This window comes from Rhipicephalus sanguineus, chromosome 3, assembly GCF_013339695.2.
Source record: "Rhipicephalus sanguineus isolate Rsan-2018 chromosome 3, BIME_Rsan_1.4, whole genome shotgun sequence".
Classification (NCBI taxonomy): Eukaryota; Metazoa; Arthropoda; class Arachnida; order Ixodida; family Ixodidae; genus Rhipicephalus; species Rhipicephalus sanguineus.
This window is the reverse complement of record NC_051178.1, coordinates 182250024-182261319: the sequence shown is the minus strand read 5'-3', so window position 1 is coordinate 182261319 and position 11296 is coordinate 182250024. Positions and strand designations below refer to the sequence as shown.

At 48.3% G+C, this 11296-nt stretch overlaps 1 protein-coding gene across 1 annotated transcript; it reads left to right on the top strand.

Annotated features, from left to right (window-relative positions):
* The first annotated feature begins 476 nt into the window (after window positions 1–476).
* Window positions 477–2629, top strand: LOC119387785 (FAD synthase). The gene is made up of 2 exons (XM_037655298.2): window positions 477–656; window positions 775–2629. The coding sequence occupies exons 1-2, from the start codon at window positions 625–627 to the stop codon at window positions 2249–2251; spliced, it is 1509 nt and encodes a 502-aa protein (XP_037511226.1). The 5' UTR covers window positions 477–624; the 3' UTR covers window positions 2252–2629.
* Window positions 2630–11296: the final 8667 nt, after the last annotated feature.

Genomic DNA, 11296 nt, shown 5'->3' with positions numbered 1-11296 from the left:
GCGCAGAGCGCTCATATCATGTAATTATTATTCACAAATGCGAAATACTTTGGAAATAAAAAAACGGAAAGTGAATTAGAACTTTTTTTTCATTTAAAAGGACACAGCCGTCCTACACTATGCAAGTCTACGGCTTCTCACGTTAGTCAACCAGTGCGCAGTAAATACTTAGCCGCACAGAATAGCTTACTTGACCCTCGGTCTAAGTTTGCAGAAACAGTCACATAATGCCGGCAGTTCGTCACGTAATACAGGCGTTCTTACTCCAGCGCCGTCCAAACGGTCGCAGAGTAGCAGACGAACAGGTTATAGGAAGCGCCACCTACGGCAAGCGGTTGAACGAGAGCGGGGACGCGCGCTTCCATTGGACCCCCGATATCTGGGCAGGTCAGGAGTATAGTAGGTCGTGATTTCGATTTCGCCGGTTTCGCTCGCTCGCTAGGCGTCGCCGACGTCGTGACTGTGGTTTCTGTCGCAAGTGGCCTTCGTTTCGTTTCTTTCACCTTTACGTGTAGCTGTCCGGATAGCGCGTGTATTTTCTCCGTATAAATGCGGCGCTGTGCTTGACAAAATGCTCAGTCCGTCGCCGGAACACTGCGCGGAAAGTGTGTGCGGCACGCCGAGATGTTGACTTCCTGGAGAAGGACGCCAAATGGGTTTGTACCGTGTTTCGTAGTACCAGCCGCACCACATCAGCAGCTTCATTCATTGATTAAGTGGGCAACAAGACATGACTCTGAGGTCAGTCGGTTTATTTCCGCGTTTCTTTCTCAGGATCCGGCGCGCGATGTCCTCCGGAAATGATACGGCCGGTATCATTATCATTGGCGACGAAATTCTGCGTGGCGACATACGTGACACGAATGTGCACCATATCTGCTCGCGGCTTCGATCCGTGGGCATCCGGGTTGAACGGGTGTCCATCATCCCCGATGTGGTGCCCGTGATCGCCGAGGAAGTGCGCAAGTTCTCCACCTCCTACAGCTACGTGTTCACGTCGGGAGGCGTGGGCCCGACGCACGACGACGTCACCTACGAGAGCGTCGCCGCAGCGTTCGACGAAGATGTCTTCGTACATCCTCAGGTACTCGAATCTTTCCGAGCCCTCTACGGTCCCAGGTCTGAGGCCGAAATAGCCATCAGCAAGTTCGCGACCATTCCTCGCTCTTCAAGAATACTGTTCGGTGACATACAGCGGCCTGGAAGGGTGCTTCGATTGCCCTTGGTGTGCGCCAAGAACGTGTACATGCTCCCGGGCGTACCTCTGGCGCTAGAAGCTTTGTTTCCACTCTTCCTCAAGGACTGCGAGGAGAAAGGTCATAAGATCATGTATATTACGGAGCTTTTCATAAAGTCTGATGAGCTGAGCATAACAGCTACTCTGAACAAGGCCGTGGAACATTTCAAGAACAAGGTCAAGTTTGGATCCTACCCGTCACTCGACAGTAACTACTATCGCGTGCGTCTAGTTCTTGAAGGTGAGAAGGAAGAAGACGTAGCTGAAGCCAAGACGTTTCTCCTGAACAACCTGCCGGATGACTCGGTGACTCAGTTCGACCGTGATCCTTTGACCAATGCATGGCAGAAACTGAGTGCTTTGGCTGAACGGAAGCCACACATTGCATCATCATTGAAAACTATAGAGGAGGCCCTCACGAAGTACACGGTGGAAGGAATCTGCGTGGGGTTCAGCGGTGGCAAGGATTGCACCGTTATTCTTCACATGCTATACGCCCTGCTTCAGAAGCAGCTGAAACCCGGTGAAACGAAGCTGCCGAAAGTCCAGTGCCTCTTCATGCGCAGTGAGCACATGTGGCCCGACACCATATCGTTTATCGAGACCAGTGCGAAACTCTACAACTGTGAACTAACGACTATCTCGGAAAAGTGTTACAAGGTTGCTTTGCAGCAGTACTTAACCTCAAAGCCCAACGTCAAGGCGTTCCTCTTGGGCAATCGATCCACGGACCCTGGCGGTGACAAGCTCAAGCCCTTCACTCCAACGGATGAAGGATGGCCTCAAGTGATGCGTGTCTTTCCTGTGCTTGACTGGTCTTACAAGGATGTCTGGGATTTTATACGCGACCTGAGCATTCCCTACTGCTCGCTCTATGACCAAGGGTACTCGTCAATTGGAGAGAATGAGGAGCCTAATGAAGTACTAATGTACTTTGACAGCCGAGGTGCGAAGCGCTTCAAGCCCGCATACATGCTTGATGATGTGAAGCTTGAACGTTCTGGTAGGAAGTGATGTAGGGCAGCGGTACTATACATGGAAGTTGTGTTGATGAACTAGACTTTCATGACTTTATATATGATTATTATATCAAATTGAGTGTGCCTTATGACTACACCACTCTGTCACTGCATGTAGTACAAGCATGGGGTTAAAATTTGGATTTTCACATCTATTAATGTTAATTGCTTTTAAGCTGCCCTTTTCCTTCACAGACTCAGCATCTTGGGACCTGTGCAGAGTTGCATTGTTTGCAAAAAGTTCGAAACTGTTTTCAACAATTTTTATTGTGCATGTACGTAAACTGCTATTTTTTAAATACAGTAGTGAATAAAATTTATTGCACCAGCTTGCTCATGAATGAATAAAAAATTTTCTTCATACTTCAAAGAATTGGCTTGTATTGACGTTTAACTTTTCTACGAGCACATGAAGCCCGCTTACGTTAACTGAAAAAAAAAAGGGACGAGTATATCCTATACTTCCTTCTCTTCCTAAGTGATGTTTTAATAACAAATTATTGCGATTTCAAATGAGAAGAAAGGTGAGGGGCTCATTTGTTTGTCACAACTGCTTATGCCTTGCACCACACTTCATCTGTGCTCAGATGTAAGTGCACCTAAAGAATGAATAACTAGCTGTGCTAAATGTCTCTTTGACACTGTTGCTGCTGGCCAGAAGCGCACTCTCAATTTCTGTCGGGGGTTAGGTGGTGGGAGGGGGGGGGGGTGAAATGTCCACAATATCATGGTATTGTGGAGGAGGTGGGGGGAAGCAGGCACCTTGTATAATATCAAAGGTGCAAGGAAACAAAGTGTCAAACTGCTAACCTGTGAAAGGTGTAAATGGCATCTTTTTTCGCCTAAAGCTGCTTCAATGGAATTGAATGCAGAGCCAGTGAGTGTGCAGTTCGCACGCCTTTGGTTTATGGGTGAATACAATGCATTTCTCGAGGAGAATTGAGAAAACGACCTCAAGCTGCCTCCTGCATTGCAATGATGTCGACAAAACCCTTGAAAGTATACGTTGGACTCTCAGTGAAAAGGACAGTGGGGCTGTGAGGGTGTGCCACTGCTGCTAGCACAGAAGTGGGTTCATATGCAGGCGTGAATAACTGAGCAAATGTGAGCCTGTGAAATGCGAACCGTTAGCTTGGTGTTCTGTTGCATACTTTCCTATTTTGTGTTTGCATCCTTGGTACTGTTTAACAAGAATGTTATCGCACCAACTCGTCCACGAGTCTCTGCTTTCAGAAAAAGACAGGGAAAGCATATGAGATTTTAACTGGGCATATACTTTATTTCTTCATCTATGAGAGCATGATTCCTGACAAATTATGGTTGAAGAAGAGCATCGCAAGGTCTTCCCACTAGTACTTGTTTGCGTTTTTAACATTGTGCAACTTTTCCTATTTATAAGCAATTAACACGCTTCCAGCAAACACTGTCGAAATTATTGCACGAAAAGCTGGTGCTGGAATTCCAAGGTATCATCACCAGCGTTCTTCCTTCCTATGTCACACCTGAAGCCTCGGCTCATGGTAAGACTTACCTTTTTGGCAATTGAGCAATGCAGTCCGTCATCTTTGGAAGAAAGTGCCAACAAAAAACGTAAAAAGTCAACCACCAACCCAAGTTTTGGTTATTAGAGCGAAAGGTCTTCTACGGGCCAAGTCTAACAAGTCATTCATTCTACGCCATGTCTAACAAGTCATTCATCGCGTCGCAATGACCTTGAGCCGCCGGAGCGCAAGTGTGGCAGGCGTGACGTCACGACACGCGTTGCGCAGCGGAGAGGCGCAGGACGAGCCGAAGAACGGAGCGTAGCGAAGGCAAGAGCGAAACCAGCAAGGGCCGTGTTTCGATTCTCAAACGCGTGTAACTCCACTAGCGTTCGCAGCAGGCTCGTGCACAACTGCAACGCCACAACTAAATTTCGCCTCTGTGTGGTTTCACCATCAGATTTGCAATAAAGCCTAAGTTTAATGAAACACTGTGTGCATAGTATTTGCAAAACATGGCTTTCGCTAGTAATAAATAAGTTCAACCTCAGCCAATTCACCAATCTAACTTTCTCGCAGGACAGACAAGTTTTCTTTGTCGCTTTTATGCTTTAGTGAGTAGGTTTGTGCCTGATAATCACGGGAAGCGAATCGTAAGTGGTTTAACATGACGTATATTTATTGCTAGCACCGTTAATTTTGCTTGCTCTCAAAACGCCCGCTCAAAATCATGAGGAACTGGCGCCCCATCGCGGTGGAGATGGTGGAGAGCCATAAGATCACGTGCGCTTACGCTATTGGCGCGCTTTTTGAATCGAGGTACCACGCGCTGTAAGGAATGAAACAGTATGGCTTCTACGATATCAGCCAATCCACGTTACGCCACTGGCGTAAGTAGCCAGAACTTGGCCAGAACCATAAGCGTGCGCAAGGGGGGGGGGGGGAGTCATGAGGGGGTGGAGCTTCCTCCATCATCTAAGGGGGGCGCCAATCTGCTCCATACCTCAGCCGGATCTGTGCCGTCATGTTTGAAGTGCAGGGTTACGCACGCTATGCAAGTTTCTGACGATAATGGCGGACAAGAAGCCCTGATGTTGCATTCCAAGAACTGTTTACTTTCCACCTTTACCTCCAGAGAGACGGGGACCAAAGGCAGACCGTTGACAGAAGTACGTCATCACCCAATTTTCCGTTTTGCATCCATTGCGAATTTGTTTTCCTTCGGACTCGAGGGGGGAATGCTTCGTTCTCCTGCGTTCGAACATGCGCCCCTGCCCCTAATGGAAAAGCCTATGTACGCCTATGATCATACTAATTAATGTTTACGCGATGTTTATTTCAACGTTTTTTTTTTTTTATGCTTATGCACTCTCGATGGACAGAAATGAAGACGCGATCAAGTTTTAATTTTCTTTTGAAGGGGATTGGTTCTTGGGCTTTGTGGGTGTGCTTTCAGAAGACATTTGGTAACGCTCCATATAATTTTACTACAGGCCTTCTCATATTTAGGCCTGTCTGCTTCTATCCTTGGTTGGTTGAAAAGTTACGTACCTTTTAGGAATCAATCTGTTGTTTTAAACGATTTTTCTGGCTCCTGGTGTGCCAGAAAGTTGAGTATCAGAACCGCTGCTGCTCTTTTTTTGTTCATATATATTAGCGATTCGTCCGACCTTATAAGGTCACAGATTGGACTGCACGCGAATGATAGTGTTAGTTGTTATGTTAGTTTCACAAAAAAAAAAAAAAACGCGGGCATGCATGTTCTTGTTACAGTCTGTTTGTACCCCACTCAACCGCGTTGAACATTTCAAATACCTTAGCGTGTATTCCTCACCTGACGTATGTTAGAATAAACACGTAGCTCGCAAAACTGGTAAAGTCAACGGTGGGTTAAGTTTCATACAACCTAATTTTAAAAAGCCACGAAAGGCCTTAGAAAGCTCGGTATATTATTAAGGTGCTTCCAGTGCTTTCAAGGGACATTAAAGGGAAACGATGAATCGGTTTTGGATTGATAAATTGTACTCTGAGAACTCTAATGTCGTTAATTTCACCACCATGGGTTTATTAATAGACGAGAAAATCGAGCTCAAACTTTCATTTTTAAATTTCGCGCCGAAATCGTCATAAGTGACGTCACGGATTTCAATCGGCATTTATCGTATTCCGGTGACATTGGCTCATCAAAATTTCCTGAAACTTGGTATGTTAAGTCTCTGGCCCCCTCAGAGAACAAATCACTTTATTTTTACTGGTTAGTAATTACGTAGGACCTTGTATGCGTTTTCAAAATCTATGACGTCATGGCGTTTGGTGCGGGTACCTCGAAGTGGCGTCGCCACCCACAATTTATTTTTGGACGTTTTCTCGCTTACCAAGCGGCTTCTCACGGCAAGCGTGGTGTTTTTGGAATCTTTTTTCTCTTTAGTGTCCCTTCGGTATCACTGTAGAGCGCGGTATCACCATAGCCAAACGCTAACCTATAAACTCGAACGTGTAGAAACCAGTTCTAATAACATATCATTTACAGTGAAGAGAGAAGTATAGGTTGGAGAGCTCTTCAGCAACGAAGAAATTTTTGTGATTAAGCTACTTCCACTCGTTTCTTAACAATGAGACTGCCATTAGTAAAAGCTTGTACATGAAGAAGCTACACTAAATATCGGCACACAAAGCAATGCTTTATTGCAGCATACATTTTCATGTGATCGTCGACGCATCTGCGGATTGCTGTTCACACGTTTAGATAAACTTTATTCGCCGGTGGTACGTGCTCATTTCCTAATGTTTCATTTTCCTCTTATTCTTTCCTTATAATATGGCTCATGTTTCGAATGTGATGAGAATAAACACAACAGGCACGAAGATATGACGGCAAGCTGCAATCAGAACCACCAGCGCGAAAACCATGGGATAAGCTATATACAAGCCATCACTGAACGCGCGCGCAGGTAATAGCAAATGTCTCACTTCGCGCTGTGTATTTTCGAAGTGAGTATACGGACACATGTATACTTGTCCACAACTTAAGTTAATCGTTAAATGTCTTGGTCCAGCTGGCGAAATACATCAGGTGAAGAATGTGTTGACGTCACGTCCAGGTACGCGGTTTTATGATGTCTTCTAAAGTGCTGACGTGTGAATGCGCGTCCTCGCGACCGATTGTTGCCGCTGCCTCGTTATTTCCTCGTTATTATACCGTTGCATACTTGGACGGTGAACGAGCATAGCTACCGCTTTTGATGCAGGATATTAAAGTTGTAAAGGCGTTTATTGACGGCGGGATCGACGGCGACGATGCGCAGCGACGACAGTAACGACAGAGCGCAGACTCGCAGACCCTCACGAGCAAGAGCACGAGGGGCGTGCTCTCCGAGAAGAGGGCGACCCACTAGAAGGCGCCCAAGAGGATGGCCCATTACAGCGTTCCATTGCTTCTGTACAATTACCCCGGGTACGCAAAGGGAGCCGCCCGGCGACCTAACAGCTGGTCACTATGAGCGGGTCATGGTAGGGCTTGAGGCGCTCCACGTTCACAATGTCGCGCCCTCGACGGCGCATGTCCGAAGATGGCTCAATGGGTTCAATCAGGTAGTTGACCGGGGACGTGCGTTCGACGACACGGTAGGGGCCTTCGTATTTGGGCAGCAGTTTGGAAGAGAGGCCAGTTGCAGCGGTCGGGACCGAGAGCCACACGAGCGCTCCAGGGAGGAACGTGGACTCGGAAGTGGTGGTGCCACCGCGAATGCTCTTCTGCCGCTCTTGTTCATGCGTTGTAAAGGTCTTCGCAAGCTCGCGACATTCTTCAGCAAGCCTGGCTGTGTCCGAAATAGGCGCACATTCAGATCGATCCGGCCTGTAGGGAAGGATGGTGTCGATTGTGTGCGACGGGTGCCTGCCGTACAATAAGAAAAATGGCGAGAAACCAGTAGTGCTCTGAGAGGCGGTATTGTAGGCGTACGTGACGAAGGGCAGAATGGCATCCCAATTTGTGTGGTCGGCTGCGACGTACATTGAGAGCATGTCGCCGAGCGTGCGGTTAAAGCGTTCGGTGAGGCCATTCGTCTGCGGGTGGTAAGCAGTAGTTTTGTGGTGAACGACGTTGCACTCTTTGAGAATGGCTTCGACGACTTCCGACAAGAAGACACGGCCTCGATCACTGAGCAGCTCCTGGGGCGGACCGTGACGCAGCATGAATCGGTGGAGCAGGAAGGAGGCCACATCGCGCGCTGTAGCCGCTGGGAGGGCGGCGGTTTCGGCGTATCGCGTTAGATGGTCAACAGCGACGATGGCCCAGCGGTTACCAGCCGAAGTCAGAGGAAGTGGTCCATACAAATCGATGCCCACGCGCCCAAACGGACGGTTAGGGCAAGGTAATGGTTGTAGACCTGCTGCTGGCGACACGTGCGTTGCAGGTTTTCGGCATTGGCAATCGAGGCAGGAGCGAACGAACTTCTGCACGTAGCGGTACATCTCTCGCCAGAAGTATCGTTGTCGAATGCGGTGGTAAGTTTTGGATACCCCAGAGTGCGCGCATTGCGGGTCAGAGTGGAAGGCCTCGCATATTTCAGAACGCAGACTGCGGGGTATCAGTAGTAGCCACTGGCGGCCGTCGGCGTTATAATTGCGTCGGTGCAGTAGGTCGTCACGAATGGCGAAATGGTGGGCTTGACGACGCAACGCGCGAGTGGATGGTGTTGCCGACGGATCCGTCAGCAAGTCGATCAGCGAGGTGATCCATTTATCCTTGCGCTGTTCGGTAGCAATGGTGTGAACGTCGATTGAAGCAACAGCTATGTGAGATACTGAGCAGGGGGTATTGTCGTCAGGCAAGGGAGAGCGCGAGAGGGCGTCGGCGTCAGCATGCTGGCGTCCGTTGCGTTACAGCACGCGGATGTCGTAGTCTTGCAGTCGAAGTGCCCAGCGTGCGAGACGGCCTGAGGGATCCTTCAATGACGACAGCCAGCATAGTGCATGATGGTCGGTGACGACATCAAATGGGCGACCATACAAATAAGGTCGAAACTTTGTAAGGGCCCAGATGATCGCCAGGCACTCTTTTTCCGTGACTGTGTAATTGGTCTCGGCTCTGGTAAGCGTACGGCTTGCGTATGCCACGACATATTCGGGGAACCCTGGTTTGCGCTGCGCAAGAACAGCGCCGAGGCCTACACCGCTGGCGTCCGTGTGTACTTCCGTAGGGGCCGTAGGATCGTAGTGGCGTAGTATGGGAGGAGACGTCAACAAACGACGGAGCTTTGCGAACGCGTCGTCACACTCGGACGACCACGAATTTAGGGGTCCGTTACTTCCAAGGAGCTTCGTCAGCGGCGATATGATGGTGGCGAAGTTTCGTATGAAGCGTCGAAAGTACGAACACAGTCCTACGAAACTGCGTAGTTCTTTGACGGACGTAGGTTTGGGAAATTCGGCCACGGCCCGAAGCTTGGCCGGATCGGAAAGGATTCCGTCCTTGGACACGACGTAGCCGAGGATTGTCAGCTGCCGCGCTGCAAATCGGCACTTCTTCAGATTCAGTTGGAGGCCTGCGTTGCGCAAACGCGTCATAACATGCCGCAGACGTTGGAGATGCGTGGAGAAGTCCGGAGCGAAAACGACGACGTCGTCCAGGTAACACAAGCACGTGTGCCATTTCAAGTTGCGCAGAACGGTGTCCATCATGCGCTCGAAGGTCGCGGGCGCATTACACAGACCAAACGGCATGACGTTAAACTCGTACAAGCCGTCGGGCGTGACAAAGGCTGTCTTCTGTCGAGCGTCATCCGCCATGGGTACTTGCCAGTACCCCGAGCGCAAATCAAGAGATGAAAAGAATTCGGCTCCTTGCAGACTGTCAATCGCGTCATCGATTCGCGGCAGCGGGTAAACATCCTTGCGAGTGATCTTGTTGAGCCGTCGGTAGTCCACACAGAACCGCACGGAACCGTCCTTCTTCGCAACGAGAACAACGGGAGACGCCCATGGGCTGTCCGAGGGCCGAATAACGTCGCGTCGAAGCATATCGTCGACTTGTTCATTAATGACCCGGCGTTTTGCTGGAGACACGCGATATGGACGTTGCCGCAGTGGTGGTTGGGCGCCAGTGTCGATGCGATGGGTAACAGCGGAAGTGCGGCCGAGAGAAGTTTGTCCGACATCGAAAGAAGAACAGATGCAGGATATTAAAGTAAATGCAATACAATAACAACTGCTGTGAACGGAGTCTCACACGTAGAGTCGAGTTGATATTTTATTTATTGTCAAAGGATACGTCTGCCGCGAGTCGTGCAGCTCTTAACAAATGTCGCTCGACCCGTCGGTGAAATTCCCGTTGCATTTATATGGCTCGCGTCACGACAGAAATATGTGATTTGAAGTATAGCGACGCTCATTAGCCTCACTCTATGCAGCTGTTGAAGCCGAAGGTCGTAGTTCAGTCTGGCGGAATCCTGTACTTGCAGTTCTGGAAGAAATGAGATGTGTCACAAAGCGTATGACTGATTCGGCACTTCGCACGTATAGCAATTAAGGTCCTACCACCTGTTTGAACTGACGAAACACGTCGACAACTCAACTGACGCGTTCTCAGCTTAAAAAGAAAGACGCTATTATAGCGCGCAAAACATGTCAAATTATTTTCCTTAGTTTCCTTTTAGCGTTTAATCCATATCGTTGATTAGGAATGATAACATTAATGTTAATAAAGAAAATGATTCCGTATAATTTATTCTGAACGTTCTACAATAAACTGAGATTTCTAAGGTCACACGTTATCAATCAAGTCATATCCGCCCTATTCCTGGCCAATCACGTTGAGTGGGTTGGTGCTAATATTGTGAGGATTATCATAACGTATGCGCATGCATGCGCTTCGTTGTACGGGAATTTTCATCTTGCAGTAATATTACATACTCGTGACATAGGGGACAAACCATCGATATCGTAGCTCAGCGCGTATGGCGTTCAAGATAAGTTTACCGCAGATTCGATTCCAGTCGATAGCATTTTGATAACAGTAAAATATCAACCAACCAACCAACCAACCAACCAACCAACCAACCAATCGATCGATCGATCGATCGATCGATCGATCGATCGATCAATCAATCAATCAATCAATCAATCAATCAATCAATCAATCAATCAATCAATCAATCAATCAATCGATCAATCAATCGATCGATCGATCGATCGATCGATCGATCGATCAATTCGTTTATCCGAACTTTCGTTTAAGCGAAGGACAGAAAAGTCGCCACCAATGGCCTCATTAGAAAAGCGTCCTAGTGTTTTGGTATTTAGACTTTATTGCGCCCTTTTAATAAGTGTTTCAATAGCCATGGTCGCAGCGCAATGGCTTTCTCACGTTATGGGAACCACGCTTCGTAAAGGAGCTGTGCGCCGTAGATAGTTACTTAGTTGTGGGAGCGCGCGTGGCAGGTTATCATCGTGTTCAAAGAGTGCAATATGTTACGGAATGATGCAGCATTCATTTGTATTGGTTTATGCGAGGACGCTGCTTAGCTCTCTCCCTTTCTCTCTTTTTCTTTTTCTCTCTC

Coding starts and splice junctions, on each gene's coding strand:
- LOC119387785 (XM_037655298.2), top strand. CDS start 625: ATGTTGACTTCCTGGAGAAGGACGCCAAATGG. Junction 657..774: donor TGGAGAAGGACGCCAAATGG/GTTTGTACCGTG, acceptor TTTCTTTCTCAG/GATCCGGCGCGCGATGTCCT.